Source organism: Protopterus annectens, chromosome 12.part0 (genome assembly GCF_019279795.1).
Source record: "Protopterus annectens isolate FY-2018-M chromosome 12.part0, PAN1.0, whole genome shotgun sequence".
Taxonomy (NCBI): domain Eukaryota; kingdom Metazoa; phylum Chordata; order Ceratodontiformes; family Protopteridae; genus Protopterus; species Protopterus annectens.
In genome coordinates this window covers 792,771,379-792,791,285 of record NC_056746.1, presented here as the reverse complement: position 1 = coordinate 792,791,285, position 19,907 = coordinate 792,771,379, and the positions used below count along the sequence as shown (strand labels likewise).

Genomic DNA, 19,907 nt, shown 5'->3' with positions numbered 1-19,907 from the left:
AGGCATAGCCGAGTCTATACAGTTGTTTAGGTGGTTATACAGGGCATTTGTGTACTCCTCTGCACAGGAATCACTGCTGGCTGTGTTAGTGGGGGGGGGGGGGCTTGAAACTTTTTATACCATTGCCTAATAGGCTGTAGTTTGCTTTAGAGAAATTTTTCAGTTTTTTTTTTATCCTGAGGGGGTGTCAGGTCTGATTGTTACTTTGAACAAGACAGATTTATGGTCTGACGTTACCAGGGAGGGCAACACACAGGGAGTAGTGCAGTGACCCCCCCACATTGGTGAGTACTAAGTCTAGGACATCTGAACCCCTTGTGGGGGTGCAGAATCACTGTTCCAGGGCATTTGTATGGACAAAGTCCAAGAACCTCAAGGCGAGCATGTTTGTGCTTGTGTATGTCACCCAATCAATGAAAGAATAATTAAAATCTCCCAAGAACATAGTGTTTGGCTGTATAGTGAGTGACTCTAGTAAGTCCAGGTAGGCGGTGTGCTTCTTTCAGGTCATGGTGGGGGAACCTGTAGCTAGCAATGATGTGGTAGGGTATTTGGACCTGGAGTAGCTAAAGAGAGTCATACTGTTGTTCTAGTCTTGAGATGTATTTAGCTTTTATAAAGATGGATGTACCTCCACCTTACTTCTTCCACAATCATTTTGGGGTCTGAACGTGTGAAAGGCATTGTAGCCTTGCATGGCCAGGGTGCACTCTGTGGTGTTGAACCATGTCTCAGTGACTGAACAGGTGTCAGCATCTTCCAAGGTGAGGAGTGCTTCCAGGGTGCGCAGTGCTCCTAGCATTAAGCAGTATACCCTTGAGTTTGCTTTGAGTGGATTCTTTTTGTCAGACATTTTGTTGTTTTGACATAGCCTAAAAAATGCGCTATGGGGGAGGCAAGTGCCTTTGCCAGAATCCGAAAATCTTGAGGAGACAGGTGAAGACTATCACTGGCAAAGCAGCATGGCCTGTCAACCACGTCTTTCCAGGCTAACAGATACTGGATCCCCTTGGATTGACACCAGAAGTTAAGCCAATTGTTGAAGTTAATCATTTTTTGTCTGTATTTTGGCATCATCCTGGGTGAAAGTAGAATGCTGCTTAGGGCTAGGGACATACCTCCCTGAGACATACAATCTGAGAGCTCAGTCATGTCTCTCTTCATATAGTCGAGAGAGGTATGTCTCAAGTCATTCACTCCAACATGTACTATGACAGAGTGATAATGGTATTTGTTGTTGAGTGACTTGAGTGTGTGTGTAATCTGATGGATCCTGACACCTCACAGGAGGTTGACCATAACCTTCTCCTTGTCCAGCCTGCTGAGGGGTACATCTGTGTGTCTCACTATAGAGTCAACTATGACCCGGACATTTGGTTTTGAGGTGTTTCGCATTACTGGCTTATTTGCTGAGACACTGGTGTGTGTGTTGTTTTGTGTAGTGGATTCTGTTTTCTTTGCAGTGTGTGCAAGTGGTTTACACTTGTGAGGTCTCTGATCTTTTGGTAGGCTTCTATTGAGTACTTCTGCATGTGTGGGTTTGTGTATTGTGACCTTGTTTTGTGTGAAAGATGTGTGTGTGTGCGTGCGTGCGTGTGTGTGTGTGTGTGTGTGTGTGTGTGTGTGTGTGTGTGTGTGTGTGTGTGTGTGTGTGTGTGTGTGTGTGTGTGTGTGTGCTGACAACCTGTTTAATGTCTGGTTTGTTGTTATGTGAGAGAATTGATTCCAAATTCATAGTGTAATTATGTCTCTCAAATATTGTATTTGTTTGTTTGTTTTAGGAGTATGTAGTTGTCAGTATACATGAGGCAATTACTACATTGCCTCAGGATACTCATGTTAATCAGGCTAGCTGGAGAAATGGTTGGAAACTGACCTTCCATTATGGCAGAATTTTACTGTATCTACTATTGAAGAGTGAGCTAGTTTGACCAGGTTTTGCTCTAGGATTACCAAAGGGGCTTATTCTATTAAAGGCTAGAGGTGAAAACTATGTCAATGTTTTTCAGTGCACAACTGAGTTTCCTGCAATGCAGCAGGGAAGCTTTGGACAGTGCACCAACAGATATCTAGGTGAAAATTATCTTTCAAGGCATTTGTGTCTATACAGGGCACCTCTGAACCCTGTTGAGTGGTGTGCAGCTACTTGCAAATGTGAAGCTTAAATACAGTTGTAAGTAGACGTGAACAGATCTGTTTGAAGAGGTGATAACCAAGAAGTTTAAACAAAGGCCTCAAACCTGCCCACAGACCAGTGACCATAGAATGGACACAAATATAACTCAAAAAAGTTTATTCAAGAGTTGTGTGCTTTCATCCTACAAAAATCAGACTTCAGAACTACCTCCCCAAAAATTTACAGTATTTAAGTATTTCATGTGTCACATGATTTATCTACTAAGTAATCAAAGAGGCAGCTTTGAGTATGATAAAATATTGGTGGGACTGACAAAACTTATAAAAATTGTTAGAAATTATTAGAAAATGTATACCTATCAAACACACCATCTGAAGGCATGTGAAGTCATATGATACAGATAAAACATTTGCGTAAAACAATGTGTTATATAGGAAATACTAAATACTTGAAACATAATTTAGCAGTGTGCAGCTTCAGAATGCTAGTAATGGAAATATTTTCATTTAAACCTGGATGGATTCTGCTAAAGTTCCCTATACTAAAGTTTAACTTCCATATCCCCAGGACATAATGGAACCTATTCTAAAATAGCAATAAAAGCATTTATATGACAAACACTCTCACTATGTTTCATTATATCATGGTAATGTTCATATATTCTTTTTATTTCAGAATGTTCTGTTTTCTCAACATAATAAGAATGGTATGGAACACAAAAGGCAAAATCAATCACCCCTAGAGTCAAATACAAAAAGCTGGATGAGCTTAAAACATAATCACAATTATTTAATATAAAAGTTGCTCTCTTATATAAATTTGCATCAAATGCAGAATCCACATCTAATTGTGCTCCTTCTAGTGAGGTTATACTATATCATGTATTGATACTGGTTTCACATTTTTCTTTTACATATTTAGTTTAGCAATCTCATTATTTCATTATAGCCGAGTGTGCCTCCAGGCATTTCTGCAGTTACCTTCTACTGATGCTTTTAGGCGTTAAATATTGCTTGTTCATGTTTGCATTAATAATTCCAAAAAACATGCTACATACAAGGTATCAGAAGATTTCATCTTAAAGCACACATGATGGCAAACTCAATTGTACTGATATTTGATCTCTGTCCAATGCAGCTAAAGAGATATTGAATATTATTAGTATAGTGTTTATTTGTATTGTAATCATTTTCATGTTTCTCTAGATATCTCAACATTCATGTAATACAGACAGAACTGCATAGCCTCATATGAAAGCTCACAGCTGTATGAAGAAAATCATGCTGGCAGTATGTATCTTACTTGAATGGGTACTGAGATACTATAAGCTGTGTATACAACATTGTAAAATTAATATTCACTGCCTGTATTTTGCCTTATAAAATCCAGTATAAAGCATTGAATTGAAGGAATGCCACTAATGTAAAGATTATTTTATCCTGAGTAGTTTGCCATTTACACTTTTCTAGTAAAACTTATGGTTCCAGAGATATGAAAATTTGTTTGAACTGTAAGGTGATAACTTCATTTTTCTAAAGGCTCAAAGCCACATCCACTGGGAGTTAAAAGCACATACTCAAAAGCTCTACCAGAGGGAACAGCTGCCATCCAATGGGGCAAAAGAGAAACCTAGTTAAAGGCCAGATTGTTAGGCTAGCCAGAATAATATCTGATGGTTATGTTTTTAAAAATGAGACTGATAAAAGTATTTTTATGTCTTCACAGAAGGGATACCCAGTTCATTTACTAAAGGAGATATGGGAAGAAATACTTGAAGGAAGAAACACTAAATTTACCCCTTTGCTATGAAAAGACCTCCCTTTTATTAATATTATTAGTGATAATAATGCTTTTTAAGAAAGCCATGGTTTTACAATACAGTGCAGATACTAATATTGTTAAAATGTGGGTCATTATAAATAGAAATTAGTTATTTGGAGGAATTACATGGAACTTTGGGAGATGTCTGAGATTTTGTATATAAAAGAATCATACATATAAAATAAAGGTACTTATGTATTATCGCAACCAGATTTGGAAATCATCCTACTTCCTAATATAATTTCATGTTATGCCGAAAGTCATTTATCCTCCACTGGCAAGGGTTGTTTAATGTGAAAATCACATTACTATCACCTCGGTTCTACAACAGGGACAGGAAAACTGGCCCAATTCTGCCTTCCGGTTTGCGTTCCTTACTTCTGTAACTGAGGCTAAGAATTGGTTAAGGCATACAGTTCCAGCTTGCCTCTAATACTGGGTACTCAGGCTTTTCCTTACTGTGTTACTTTACAGCTGCATTTTAAAGTTATTATTTTGCTGTGACTTTAAGTAGGGCTGAAATAAGGTTGTGGAAGCCGTTTTTCTTCTGTGCTTTCACGTCTTATTTTTTTAAAGTGTGTTTTTTTTTGGGGGGGGGGGTTACAGCACTCCGATCCTGACTAAGAGGCTTCAGCTCAACACAGGCTAGAATCCCCGTGTTTTATTATGCCCTGTCAAATGTGATTCATTATATTACTTGTCTCTGTCCAAATACACAATATGTATGTGATTATTAACTACACGATTGTGTTTGTTGATGTGTGCTGCATGTTATCCAGAAAGCAACTGTAACGGAAACATTTGACAGACCTACAATTTCCCGTTTGGAATGCCAGTCCTGAGCGCCTCACAAATGACAACTGTGAATTTAAGTAGTACTGCCTTTCACAGGACCAGCCTTGCCCACTCATGTAATAATGAGAAAGTTGAAATTTATGTGAATACATAACAGACTCAGAACTCAGCCTGACTTTCAAAAATATGTCCTGCCTCAAGTATTTTGCAAACTGTTCGGTCGCACTTAGCTAATTGTGATGCTTTCTGATGTTACCGGCGATGTAATATGGAGAACATAGTGTTTTTTAGGGGAAACGTGTGACAGAGGTTTAAACTACCTTTTGTGACAGCAGTAGGTTGTGGTGCACTCCACAGGTGAGCCTTTCACTGGCGATAGGGCATGTAGCAATGTCTGAAATATTAATACCCCCCACAAAAAGGACATTGCAATACATTCTGAAACATGTCTGACTACAATTGTTGGCCAAAGTATCGCACTATACCTTCTTTTTTGGGGGGGGGGTAAGAAAATGCATTGCTAATAACTGTATCAATACATTTCAGACCTTCACAGCCATTTTAAACTTGTAAATATCCACATTTGCGACCATATTTCCAGTTTCGGAATCTGGTTGAGATAATACGCAAGTACCAAAATAAAAATGGAGGCACAGGTGAACACAGCTAAAACAGGCTATAAAATCAGTAGAAGATCCATGATTTAGATACAGAGTCTGTAATCAGTGCAAGTACATGCAAGAGCCGATTTAATATTAAATACCTGTGATTATGTTTTTAAGTGTGTTCAGACTTTTGAGTGTGGCTCTGAGGGAGTGATATATTTAGCATTTTGTGATTTGTGCCATTGTTATTATGCTGGCAAACAGAACAATCAATAAGGAGAATAATTCAACAGTTTTTATTTTATTCAAAGCTGCCTCTTTGACTGATTAGTTATGACTAAGTGGATTAATCATGTGAAATACTTAAAATGGTGTAACTTTTTTGATGAGTTAGTTCTGATGAACTCTGTTCTATTGTATATACAAAAGTGCACAACTCCTGAATAAAAAAAAATATAATTATATTTGTGTCCCTTCCATGGTTGTTGGTCTGTGGCAGTTTTGAGGTCTTAGTGTAACCATGTTGGTTAATGGTCTTCATGGTTATGCTTTTGCTCCTTTTTGCGGGTTAGTACTTGAGAAGTTTCCCACAGCTGGATCAATTATTGGAAGACCACATCTACGACTTACATTTGTGAGAGCCTGTCCTGGTCCTGCTCATCTTGTCTGTAATAATGTTTTGCTCTGACAGAATGTAAGAAGCATGTATGGTTAGATTGTACTGAGCTGCTATATCCAAAGCTACCATGGATAATCTGCATGGAGGATGAGATCTAGTACCCCTCTTATTTACTTATACACTACACTACATTGCTGTGATGTTGTCTGTGATTAGTTAAAGAGGTTCTGCAGAATAAATATGATTCAGAGAGCTGAGGGTGTTAATTACTGCCAACATCTCTCTGACATTTATATGCTTTGGAGTGTTCTGTTTGTTCCAAAGACCATGCACTTTTACCCCACTAGGCATAGATTTTCAAGCAAAATCTAAGGCACCTGTTGTTACAGATTGAGTAGGAGTTGAAAAAGAGAAGGCAAGTCCAGGATTTAGAAATATGTGACTTCTTCACCACTATAAGTCCTTTTTTTACTAATCCCAGAAATGGAATCTGCAAGCTTTTTTTAACTGATTTGAGGAACAATTGTATATAAAGTCAGGCCAGAGGTCTCACGAGAATCATAGATGCCATGAAGCCGATAATCTTGAGAAATTCCCTAACTGAAGTTATTGATTGATTTTATAAACTCAGGAACAGATGCATACGGAGGTCTACTTTGTCCTGAAGGATAAAGGCCCTCACTAGGGATGTGTACACAAGGCATCCCAGAAACATTATTCTTTGAGAAGGCGTGAGAGTAGATTTCTGAATATTCTCTTGGAATCACAGACTGAGGGAGAGGTTTCTTACCCACGCAAGAAATGCCTGACATTTTGAGAAAGACTCTGCTAAGATAAGGCAGTCAGTTAAATATAGACAAATGTGTATGCAATGCAGTCTGCAATGGACTATAACTGGTGCTACACACTTTGTAAATACCCAAAGTACTGTAGATAACCTGAGGGATAAAGCAGAAAAATGAAAGTGTAAGCTAGATACAGAAAATCTTTACAAAACACAGTATCCTTGGAAATAGGAGTGTGATAATAAGCATCCTTTAACTCTAATGTTACCAACAACAGAGGCGCTATGAGAGATAACATTTTGAACTTTGGAGCTTTGACATACTGGCTGATAAAGCAAAGGTCTGGAACTGGTATGTAAAATGCTTCCTTCTTTGGCACCAGAAAAATTCTTGAATAAAATATTTCCTTAATTGATCAGGGGCACTGGCTTTATCAATCCCTGGGACAGTGTAAGCCATATGACTGGAGGAAACAGGGAAGTCTGGTTGGAAGAATTCCCTGAAAGGGAGAAAGGAACACCCACTCCCATCTGTATCCCTGCTGGATGATTTTCTGAACCCAATTGTTTGAGACTAACTGATGCCAGAAAGGTTTAATGTATTGCCAGGGTGGGTATGGATGGGGGTCGGGGGTTTCTGGAAGAGGGGGGAAGATAAAGTCATTCTGACTTTTTAACTATCCTCGGTTCTGGATCAACCCCACCCCCAATCCTCTTTGCCATCGCTTTTTGAAAGTATGGTTTCCTAAAGCTTGCTGAGGTTGTTTTGTTTTTTGTAAAAAAGTCCTGAGTTTGAAGGAAAATGCTTGATAATCTTAAAGAAGGAAAGTCAAAAAATCTGTGCAACCCTTGGATTAATTTCCCCTCTTTTAACAATTTTTTTTCTTGACCTTAGCTGCAGAAGGCCTAAATAAAACTTCTTTGTCAAGAGGAGAATTTAAAATCTCAGCTTTGACATCTTCAGGTCACTTTTGTGAATGTAACCACACAGATCTTCTCATAACTACACCTGCAGCTACTGCTTGAGAAACATCAGCAGAATTATAAGATCACTTTAAAGAGTGTTTGGTTAGCCGAGAAACAGAGGCAACTAAAGAATTCAGAGAGGCTGGCAGTTAAGCTATTCACAGTCTCAAAAGAAATCAGCAAAATCTTTAACATGTGAGGCTGGAAATTCAGAATTTTGAAAACCAAGGTAGCAGAAGAATAAACTATTGCTAAATATATCAAAAGCTTTTCTATTGTCTTCAGAAATAATAGGGTACCATTCACCAAATATCTGGCCACAGAAGCATTTGTCAAGGAAATCACTGCAAGGTCAGAAATGGGATTAGGAAAGAGATATTAATAAGATTGTGGGACCTTACTAAATATTTGACTTTTGAGGGGCTGAGGGTTGGTTGTCAAGAAACTTTTTTCTAAGTCTTGTAAAATGGAGAGAACAGCTGCAGGTTGAGGAAATGCATTTGCAATAAATCATATTTTTTTCAGAGAAATAAGAATGTTATGCAGTTCCCACTGAATCAACTCATTCATTTCAGAAAAGGTTTCAGAAAAGATAACTTTTCAGAGGGAAATTCAGAAAAAAAACATTCTTCAGAATTAGTATCTTCTGCCAGAGGAAAGCTAACAGTAAAATATCCCTTCCAGCCAAATCTCTGATTTTCTGACTGCGAATCAGTGTCAGAAGTAGAAGAAATTATTTTTTTTACAATTCAGTAAGGAATCAGAATGCAAAAAGTGTGATGTCAGTCCTTAGTAAAACCCCATAAATCTTCCTTGTACAGGGTCCCAGAACCAGGTGAAGATAAATGTTTAACTTTGTTTCTTTTTTCTAGAAGTGTAACTAGAAGTAGAATGACTCAAAGCAGGGACACCAGCTTGGGAATAAGGCACTCTAGTCTGGCCATGCAGTAAAGCATCACCCACTCCCTACTCCAAGGCAGGCAAGAGTGACTCTGATGCCCACAGAGGACACTCTAGCAGTCACAGAGAATGTGTCTGATCCCTGGTCCATAGCGTCTGAAAGAACTACATCAGAGGGATTCGGGGAAGGTGAAGAGTAGTCTGAGAAACCACAAATGGCCAGATTCACACATCCACAGCTAAGGCAAAGAAGAAACCCACTGCACAGACAAAGGCTCCCTATTTTTTTCTTTTTCTAGTGATCAGAGGAAGGAACTACTGAGGAGCTGGCAGCCTCTTTTATGTTTCAGCCAGGAAAGACGCCTGATAATTGGTTAGCAAAACCTGAAAGTGTTGGTAACCAGAAAATGAGAAAAAATAGAGTTTTTTAATTGTGCAGTGACAAACAAAAATACTTGTTCCAGTCCCTAATCACAATAATTCCAATTTAAATTAGGAAATTACTTTTCAACAAAAGTTTTCTACAAAACATGTAAAAATGAAAACTGAATTTCCTCACATGTAAGTAAAAGAAAACTAAATTTCCTGTCAAGAATGTCTCATGACATCCCATAAAAATACACCCTAGTTAAAATAAACTGTCAGAAAAATAACTACTTTTAATAAAAAATAATAAAATATAAGTTTTTCTCCAAAGGGAACTTAGCTGCCCAGCAATGGGGGAGCACTCCCCAACCATTTAAGAGGAGTACACTTTGGTGGAAAGAAAGTTCTGAAGGGTTTTGTGCCCAAACCACTGATTGTCTCCATTTCTGCTCAAGTATCAGTGGTAAATCTTTGAATGCCAGATGGATGGCTGTTATATCACTGGGTGGATATAACCCATACAGCTTAGGTTATCACAACAGTGATCTAATGATGATCACAGCTTCTGCCAAAACTTTTAAAATTCTATGCTCAAATTTTCAATATACCATTTATAGACTACTAGGAACTGAACTATGACACTGAACTTGTTCAATTTGGATCCTAAATAGCATTTATAAAAAAAAGTGCAAAACAGCATTGACACATGTAACTGTGCAATAACACACAGCAATTAGATGAATGGTTTCTAAAATTAATATCCTGAAAACTTCAGAACAAAATTCTACATAGTTAAAAGTTATAGTCCCACATATCAATCAATTACAAAAATGGACAATGTATGTTTATTTAAAGAATATTTTCAACAAATGCCTATAACTCTGCTAAAGTTTCATATTTTGAGCTCAGATTTTCAATATAATATCTATGGACAACTATCCCTAACTATGATACTGTTTCTGTGCATTCCGTGACTAAATCAATCAAATTATCATAGCAGGAATCAGGTTCGGTCTTCTGAGGATACCTCTAGTAGCTATGCATATTCATAACATGCTTTTTTTTATTCTTACTCACTACAGAAAATGGCAGCTGGATAGTATGATTCACTGGTAGAGCAAGTGTTGACATTAGAAAGGTCACATTAAAGGAATTACATAAACTATTGGGATTTTCAAAGTACTAGTGTCTACAGCTGTGGTACTGCTTGTGTGGTCCATTCTCTATTCTACCCATACTCCAAAATATATATACCAGAAAAGCTTTTGGAGCCAGCTTTAGAAAATATTTCAGATATTAAAAAAGGGTTCCCTATCAGAACAACACTGCAGGCTCTGGCTCTTTTTTAATGTAATATGTGATTTTGGGAATAAAAAATGAGTGAAGTTTAGTCAAAAACTCAATTTTATATTTATAAAGCAATATCCATATGCCCTTACACCCCTGGTACTAAACTGACTGCCATACCAAGAGTACATGGAATTCTCTAAGATACTGCAATCTCATCATCAGTTTCCATTCCCCCTACTAGCGTTTTGGCATTTAAATTTTCACTGTTCTGGGGACTGCAGTTACAGTCTTTGGACTTTTGATGGGCATCCTAAAATGTGATTCTTCTAGCCCTATAGCTATGTATTTTGCACAGTGTCATAAATCTACTGCTTATTTTTAAAATGTCTGTTTTTAAATCATGTTGCCAGTAACTGTACAAATAGTAATATTGTGAAATCTTCTTCTTTAAGTACATTGTCAAGTTTAACACTTTGTAATTGATGGCCTTAAATGTTGAATTAATCTGGAAATACCAAACAAGGTAAGTGTTGCCTTAGTTTCTTTACTGGCTACGATCCTATATTCAAATATGGTTCTAACTGATGTTATGCTGTTATCCCTTGGAGTGTCTCGCTGCTTATGTGCTAAGGTGGTGAAAATAAACTTCCTAGAAGTTTTTATGGGTGCACATTATTTATTCTTTTAAGGTGTAATAAACTTGTGTAAATCCATGTAACTAAGTATGATGAATCACTAACTTTGGGTAATGGGCACCTTAACTTTATGGAATAAAACATTTTTTCTTGAATCCTGCCCCTGTGTATGTTTCACCAAGTGCTAGCCTTACAGAAGCTGAACAAGCAGCCCACCATAGAAGGAACTACAGTGATATATGTTTATTTGCTCAGTTATTGTGAATTATTTGCTCTGGAGACTAAATTGCTCACTTTCATAAAGTAAGAGAGTGCTCTGATGTTGGTATTAAGAGATTTTTTTTCTTAATACAGAAGCATTAAATGATTTCACCAAATACTTCCAACCATTATAATTACTTCTTATTTTTATTATAGTATTATAACACAAATGTAAAAAAATAAAAAATAAAAATTAACTGTAAAGGCAACAGCACATCAGAGATTAGCTGTAACAGCAAATACTAAGTTAAGGATCAGGGTAACTGTCAAATATTTAAATACCCACTACACAGTTTGGTAGATTGTCATTTTAATGGAAAGGAAATTGCTCACACAAGTCACATTATAACACTGACGCACAGGGCCAAATTCTAAAAGACTTGCTCTCAGTGTAAGTGATTTACTGCAGTGTAAGCTTGCTTTATAGATAGGCCTAACACCTGAGTAAGTCACACAGGGAGCAAGTCTTTTGGAATCTGGTCCCATGTCTAACAGGATACATGTAGAGTTTATCGAATGACTGCAAGAGTCATGTTATGAACTCTGATAAATTAAGGACTACAGTCATGGACAGGAGTGAATATGTGGAATGCTTGTTAAAGGTTCTTTCAGTAGAGCATTTTTATAGGGAAGTTTCACAATGCAATTTAAGAAGGCTACTGAGTTATTCATGGGTGGTACTATAACAGATAGACTGAATGGTCACTTTCAAATCCATCCGTCGATCCACAGCCCCCTTTTTCTATTTTTACACATGGAGTTGAGGTGTCACTTCACCAGTGACAATCATGTAGAGCCAAGGTTTACACCATTGGGTGGATAGCCCTGCTGAAGTAGTTCTTCCACACAACACACTCATATGCACACTCACTCCTATGGCCAGTTTAGAGTGTCCAGTCCACCTACTGCTTGTCTTTAGAATGTGGGAAGAAACCGGTGCACCCAGAGGAAAGCCACATGAACACAGGAAGAACATGCAGACTCCACATAGAACTCACCCCAGCCAAGAATCAAACCAGGGAACCTCTTGCTGTGAGGCTACAACAGTATCTGCTGTACAACTGTGCCACTTGATCAGTTTCAAATAACATGCATGTTTTTTTTTTTCATTTAGAAGATCCTGTTATATGGAAAATAATTGTGATTCCAAAAATCCATAAAGACCCAGTTAAAGCACCCATTAGGTCAATAGTGTCAGCCTAAGTCTGCAAGCTACAACCGGTGTCTAAGATTATAGACAAGAGCAATTTTTTAATTAGTAAGAGGATCTCCAGACATGTTTAATATTTTGGGAAAACATAAGGCTGCTAGTATTACAAAGACTGACTTGCTTGTTATGGTCACTGTTAAATTCTTTTAGAGAATAGGTAACCTGTACATCGCCACCCTGCTTGGAGAATGAACATTTTCCAGCAGGGTGATAATGTGCAGGTAATGCCCACTGAAAACAAGTCCACTACTTCACAGCAGAATATTAATCTGTCATGAATCTTGAAAATAAAAAAAGCAAATGCTCACTGTGTTTTTTGTGCTCACTAGACAGTACCTTGATGTTTAGCAAGTGTAAAGTTAAAAAAAGTAAATAAATAAAAAAAAGAAGAAGGAAACATGCATGTGTGTGTGTGTATGCATAAGTGTGTGTCCATGTTTGACACAGAGAGAATGAAAGAGCGACACAACAAAGTCCTTGTCCATCAGCAATATTTCCTTGATAATAGGAAGTATAAAACAGTAATGTCTGGCATTACTGACTGACTTCAATCCTCAGAAAATCAAATGATTTTTTTTAATGTAAGAAGTTTGAAACTCTAATATCTGACATTACTGACTGATCTTAATCCTCATAAAATTATCATTTTTTTTTTTTCTGGACAGAGCAACAGTATGTGACAAAATCAGGTGCAGGAATCTAGTATGGGCAAAAGGGGAGACAGCAGTTGGAATAGCTTGATTTTTTTGTTCCATTTTTGTGATGTGTTTGAGGTGTATTCCCTCAAACTCTATAACTGCTGTGTGTGTGTGTGGGTGTACAGTAAATATTTGCATAACTTATATTTTGGATGTAAAATACTTCTTCCAAAAATAATTACATGCAGTTGGAAACATTAGGCAGAGGAACTATTTTGCATTAAAATATGTAGTAATAATATTAAAAATTACATATAGCCCATTCTCTAAGAGGAACAATTTCCCCCAGGATGTGTATTATTGTGGAAATAATGCCCTTCCAGGAGAGTAGAGACCATCTGCCCCATGCACAATTTCTACAATAACACAAACCCTTTTGGGCATTATTGCTTGCATATACAATGATCTTCAATGAGTAGTTGATGGGTAGCATTTATGTTGGAAAAAGATGTAAACTACATGATTGGTCAGATCAAGTTTCTTTCAGAATGCACAGAAATGTTCTTAACTAACATATTTTTAATAAGAAATATTAGAAACAAATGTGGGGAGACAGAATGGCTCCAGGTTATTCAACTCTGGTAATTGCTTACTGGGAAGCAGAAATTCTGAAGAGAATAAGATTTTAAAGTGTCCAGTCTTAGTGCCATTTTATTGATGAAATGTTTTCCCATGTGAGGAGCCCCTATGGAGCCACTGGACAGTTTTACTAATGATATCAACAGGAGTACAATATTCTTGGAATTTTTTAGTAACAAGACTTACAATTTTGTATCTTTAGATGTAGTGGTTAACAAGAATTTAGAGGGTGCCTCTTTGATTACAGTCATTATGTATAAGGAATAAGCAAGTAATACAATTTACATAACACAAGTATGCATCTGAGTTACCTCAAAACCAAAATGCTAAAAAGTCAACGTTTTAGGTAAAGTAAATTGACAGCAGAGAGCAAAACTTAAATAATGTGGTTAAATGACTTTATATGAGGTTTTTGAATAGATGTTTTCAAAAAAGTGATATCAGGAGCTATTAAAGATGATGTTTTCAGTGGATAGTTTTAAGATAAAAAAAAAACTTAAAAATGACATTTTTTGACTAGTCAAGATCTGATTCAGTTTGCAGGAGAGGGGAAAATTTGGTAACAAAAAGGAAGATGTGTAAAGAACATTTTAGAAATAAGTGGTAATGATGAAGATGATCATGTGTTTAGTAATCAAAAGGGACCTTATTGTTTATTATGTTCCTCTTGTAGGTTTATATGTGGGCATTCCAAGTTTTTATTGTAGCTCCACACGTTTCTTAAGAACCAGAATATTTTGATTGCAATTCTAAATTTATAGTGTATGAAGCCCTATGTTCCAGCTATGAGGCATTTTATGTAGGCAAGAATAATAGAAAAATTGAGTAATTGTATTTATGAGCATAAATATGCTTTTAAAACCATAAATGAAGTTAATGACTTATATAAACACATAGAGAAATTTAAGACATTCAGAAAACTTATATTCCGTATTACTGATCATGTTGGGGTACATTATGAATTTGAAGGAGTGAAATGACAAATAAGGTTAAATGCAAGTGTTCACCCAAGACTGAATAGTCCTACTAATTATAAGTATGCTCTTAAGCACAATAAGAAGTAGAAAAATGTAAACAATGGTTATTATGGGTTAGTCAGACTTGTCATATCAGTATGTTGCATGTTTATTAAGTTGTAAGAATGCTTTTAGAAGCAGTTTGAAGAACTCTGAAATTCAAAAATTCTCAGTGGCTGTTTTTTTATTATTATTAAAAAGTTTGAAAATTATATTTGAGCTGCAGTGTTTCCTCCTTCTTTTGGTGAACTTTTGCTTTTTTATTTAGGTTATATGTAAACTTCATTTTCCCCAACACAGATAAGCCAACCTATTTTTATTTGTGCATGTGCTCACTTAGTGAGAACATAGACTTCCGATGTCCCCACAAATTTATATAATCTCTTCAAGGTGTAACCATGACAGCTCAGAAGAGAAAGTAACAGTAGGAACTGGGACAATTCCCATCCATTGTTTGTCCTCGATACAAGCCCTATAACATACATACTCAAAAAACACAAAGCACGTCTTTAGGGAATAACAAACTCAAAAAACGGTACTTTTCCGTTAAACCCCTACCACATCTTCACACTGCTCTATTTTGCCGGCATTTCAGTTTCTGTTTTGTCAGGTTTTTCAGTTTCCGTGTGACAAGTACATACCTAACCAGTTGACATGTACAAAACAATTTCTACTTGTGCTTCCTTTTTATGAGTAGTTGTGCTAGCCCCTATTTGTACATCTAGTTCTTACCTGGTTAGTAGTATCCCCTTTACAATGTAACTGGAAGATTTTCATTGCTGATTAAAGATGAACTTCCTGTATTTACAGAGCCGGGTATCTGTGTTTTAGCCTCTTTGGAAGGCAGCAACCAGGGCGCCAAGGGAATAAACGTTTAACTATTACATGGTAAAGTGATTTATGTTATTATTTCACTGCTACCAGTGCTTTGTTATTATAGCGACCAACATTTTCATTTACATTTGTCTTGGTAAAATTGTAGGGTTATAAAACGTCTTTGTTGATTATTACTAATTCCACCACTTCTTCATCTCACTCAGGGTCCGCATTTTGGTAAGTCTTGCCTAAAATAATTTCTCATTGTTTAAGTTGCTGCCTTCAGCTGTCAGTCTACTGTCTGTTATTGCCTGGTTTTACCAGTAAATCTAAAGTATCTGTATTGAAAGGCAGTATCCCAGAGAGATGGTGAATGAGCAGATAGATAGATGGATTAACACAAGAAAAGTTTTGTGTAGAAACCCACAATATTAACAGAAGCAAATGAAAATGGAAAGGCTAGTGATAGTAAAAATGAAGCACATGCTATGGAAATGCAGTATCCTCCAGCGGTGAAAGAGTAAAACACTACTGAATTATGGGTACTTTTCCGTTATCGGGGCAACAGTGTCAAGACGATCGTTCAGCTGTAATCCAGTTCTTTAACATATCTGTTAACCAGATATTCTGTTAATCTATTTAAATAATACATTTTAAAACAAAGGCATTAACTGTAACTGTATTCAATTTATTTATATCTGGTTAACAGATATGTGAAAGAACTAGCATGTAGCTGAGCGATCGAGCTAAAACTGTTCTGATAATTTACACAATGAAAAATATATAAGAAAATCTCTTCAGACAGAATGAGGTAATTATTAATTATTGGTTTCATAGACATCTGCCACTAAAAATCACAAAGTGGCTAAATGAATGGCAACTTAAAGCTATCACACTTTCTTGATTCCAATGGATTTTTGTTCTCTAAGGGGCTAGTGGAGTGTTGTTCATGTCACTTGAAAATTGCTATCTACATGTTTTTCTTTTTTCTGAAGTGGTTAGAAAACACAACATTTGAGATTCGGCTTAGGCTTTCAATTAAATGTTTACTAACTTTGTAAAATAAAAACATACCTGAAGTTATATTCAACGGTTGTTCCCGTTGTCAATGAATGCTTTTTCAAGCAGTAGATGACGCTTTACAAAAAAAAAAAAAAAAAAACGCATACTACCGAGCAGCTGTTTCTAGGATGACGATCACATCTTTGCAGCTGTCTTTATTGCTCATTGACTGGATGTGCACCATATGTGTACATTTTTATTTTCTGTGTATGACATGACTTATTTTTTTACAGTTACCTATTTATATTATCAGAGAACTACATGAAAAGACACTACATTCGGAGCTGTGTGACCACATTTAAACTGTTGCCCTGATAACGGAAAAGTACTGAATTATGTTATCTGGTGTGCAGACATTACAAAAATGCTACAGTCGTAATCTATTTATGTACTTCTTTTAACATTAAACATTTGTCAGTCCTGAATGAATGTGTAGATTCCAGAAAAATACCGGCAAACCACAGCAGCGCCAGCAGTGCGAAGACGTGGTAGGTGTTTAACAGAAAAGTACCCAAAAACCAATAGGCACGTATGGAACTACAGATGCTATCCATTTCAGCCTTTTGCTTTTCTTCAAGGTCAGCCACTGCATGAAGAAATGGGAATTAGCTCCTTTATATTTCAGTTCTTATTTACATTGCCTCCGTAATGTAATCAGATGTTTCAAATCACATTTCCACATCTCCTAGACCTACAAAAATGGACCAGCCCAGCTCATCATAAAAGAGACCAATCTTATTTGTCAAATGGGTATCAGTTTTCTTAGTTTTAAATGGCACTTGTTAGGTTACAATGATGCCATAGAAAAGTACAAACCTATAGACATTCATTAATTCTTTTGAGCTTGCCACTGAAGCTGAATACACTGAGGTTTGCCAAGATTCAGAAAGAGAGAGCCAGTTACAGGTGACAGTGGAATCTTTAGTAGGAGTCTCTTACAGAACTGGTCCTGTGTCAGATAATATGCTGGCAGTGCAAAGCAGGTGAGCTTTGCTGTAAATTAAATAAAATTAGTTTTACACTATATTGGTGAGCTTGACTTACTATTCCAGCCCATTCATCTACAAATCCGATTTATCATCCAGTAACAAGCCCAAAATTCCAGTCCTGAAATGCATAACTAGTTACTCTATCAGCAAAAAGGTGGTGGGGAGTGGGTTCAACTCTCATGATCCAAGTGATAAGGAGCCTTTCAATTACAGTTGTAGCTCTGCAAAGCTGTGGACTTTTGTTTACACACACACACACACACACACACACACACACACACACACACACACACACACAGGTGTGTGTGTGTAAGAGAAAGTCCTCCCAACTTCATGAAAGTTTTAAAATTTAAGCTCCACGAAGGCTGCTTCTATGCTCTATGTCTCCATCTGGGGAGGCCTATTTAGAAGCAGCGCTGATACATTTCTTTCTTTCAAGATGAAAGTGTCAGCTATCTGTTATTCATTCCCACACTCTCATCAATTTCATCAATTGGATATCCATTTAATTACCAGATAATTTAGGAGCTATTTTACTTTGTTCTAAAAAAAGATTTCTTGGTTGTTTTAGGAAACCTGTAAAGAAATTCTTATAATAGATGAGTTTAGCTTTGCTAATCAAAAGTTTGAGGATCTTTTGTTTTAACTAGACTTAAATGTCATAATTTCATCCTGCTGACAGATAATCAGACTAGCAATGTTCTCTGTCTCATATTTGTTCAGCACTGAATAATGCATGTCAGTTTTGCATAGCATGGAATATGGCAAACAAGCAGCTTGCAATATTGTGTTCAGGATAGTAAAATGTGGCTCCAGACTTGGACATGAACTCTCAACTGTCCCTATTTTGTAGTGACACCCCCTGATGTTTCTCAAAGTTTTGTTCCATTCCTCCTAAAATTGAAAATCCATAATAATAATAGTGCCAACATTTAAAATGTATCCCTAATTTGGGGTCTTTTCTTTACTTAAATTTTACTTTCTTCCAAATTCTATACGTAAAAATTGAGAGGTCTTGGCAACCCAGAAAAGTAAGTTTCTTGGTGGGGTGTCTATGTGTATGTGTGTTGGGGGGGGGGGTAAAATGTATCAACACCAAATAGCAATGAACTATAGCGCTCCTACTAATTTCTGTCCCTTTAAAAATAAATAAAACGAGAAAATAAACTGGATCACTCACCTTGGGGGTTTTGTTGGCTTCACCTCTTCACGAGGTATAAGATTATAAATGCTTTCTGCGGGATATAATTCAGTCATGTCCCCTTGTTAGCTGATAAACTAAATCAATACCCTTATGGACAAATTTGTTGAGAACTATTTTGTTTAGATATGGCACATTGGATACTGTTGCTAGGGTACAGGGCTAAAAACATCATTTCCGGTTGCTCGCAAGGAGAGACTGTTTTAGGTCGGAGCTGCTGATTTAGTATTCTTAAATTACGGTAACACTAGTGATGTAAAAAACAACCTAAGAACGACTTAGAATGCTTGCAATTAATGTGCATTTATGATGCATTTAAACTACATGACATTGTGCATAAGACAGCTTGCTAAGGGAAATATCATTTCTGTTTTCAGCAATGTTGACATGGCTTTGTAGTTGGCCACCGTTCCTTGTCATGCATATTAATGAGGAAGAATGCGTCATACTAGCTGAAGAAGTAATTTCTTGAATCACGTTTCGAGCAGGCTTTAAGTTTTAGCACACTAAATAAGTTACCGTTTAAAGGTTACTGTCTTGTGTGCATCATCATTTCTGAGACGTGCTTTTCGTAGATGTTTATTTCCGACCTGATGTTTAAAGCATATATGTTTAGGAAGTACTCAACTAATGGTCAGCTAAGTATGGAGAATAGTTATTTATTCGTACTTTTAACTGATCTTTTTTCTGCTGACTGTTTACAAAAACTTCAATTCTCAACGGTGATTTTCTTTGCGTGATAATTGAAATGTTCTCATACGGTTACCTCTCTATCTCTTAGTGCAAGAAATCTGGACAAAGCCTAAAATAATGGCGCGACAAAGGCCCCAAAACAAGGCAGATTTAAATGCCCGCTCTTATAAATTTAGAAAATTGTTAGACACACACGTTAGCATGCTTTTTTACTGAAGGACATGAAGTCTGAAACTCAAATGCGCGTCATTTAGTGACTTCACTCCTCAGTATTTTGGCAGAAAAAGCACAAATTTTATGAGGAACAGACCAAAAATACAAGGCAAAAATCTGGACAGTTGAGAATCTACTCTCCACGCACGATATATACACCAGTGAAAACGTGAACTTCCGGTTTCGGCGTCTTCTTCACCTATTAAGCTGTGTATCATACCTGAAAGGTTTTCCTACCTCTCAGTCTCATA

At 36.7% G+C, this 19,907-nt stretch overlaps 1 protein-coding gene across 1 annotated transcript in view; it reads right to left on the bottom strand.

Annotated features, from left to right (window-relative positions):
• Positions 1–19,096, bottom strand: part of ENKUR (enkurin, TRPC channel interacting protein) — a 137,374-nt gene extending 118,278 nt beyond the window's left edge. Inside the window, exon 1 of the mRNA XM_044089835.1 lies at positions 18,730–19,096. Within this exon, the coding sequence (XP_043945770.1) occupies positions 18,730–18,806 (77 nt within the window). The 5' untranslated portion in view covers positions 18,807–19,096. The remainder of the gene's footprint in view (positions 1–18,729) is intronic.
• Positions 19,097–19,907: the final 811 nt, after the last annotated feature.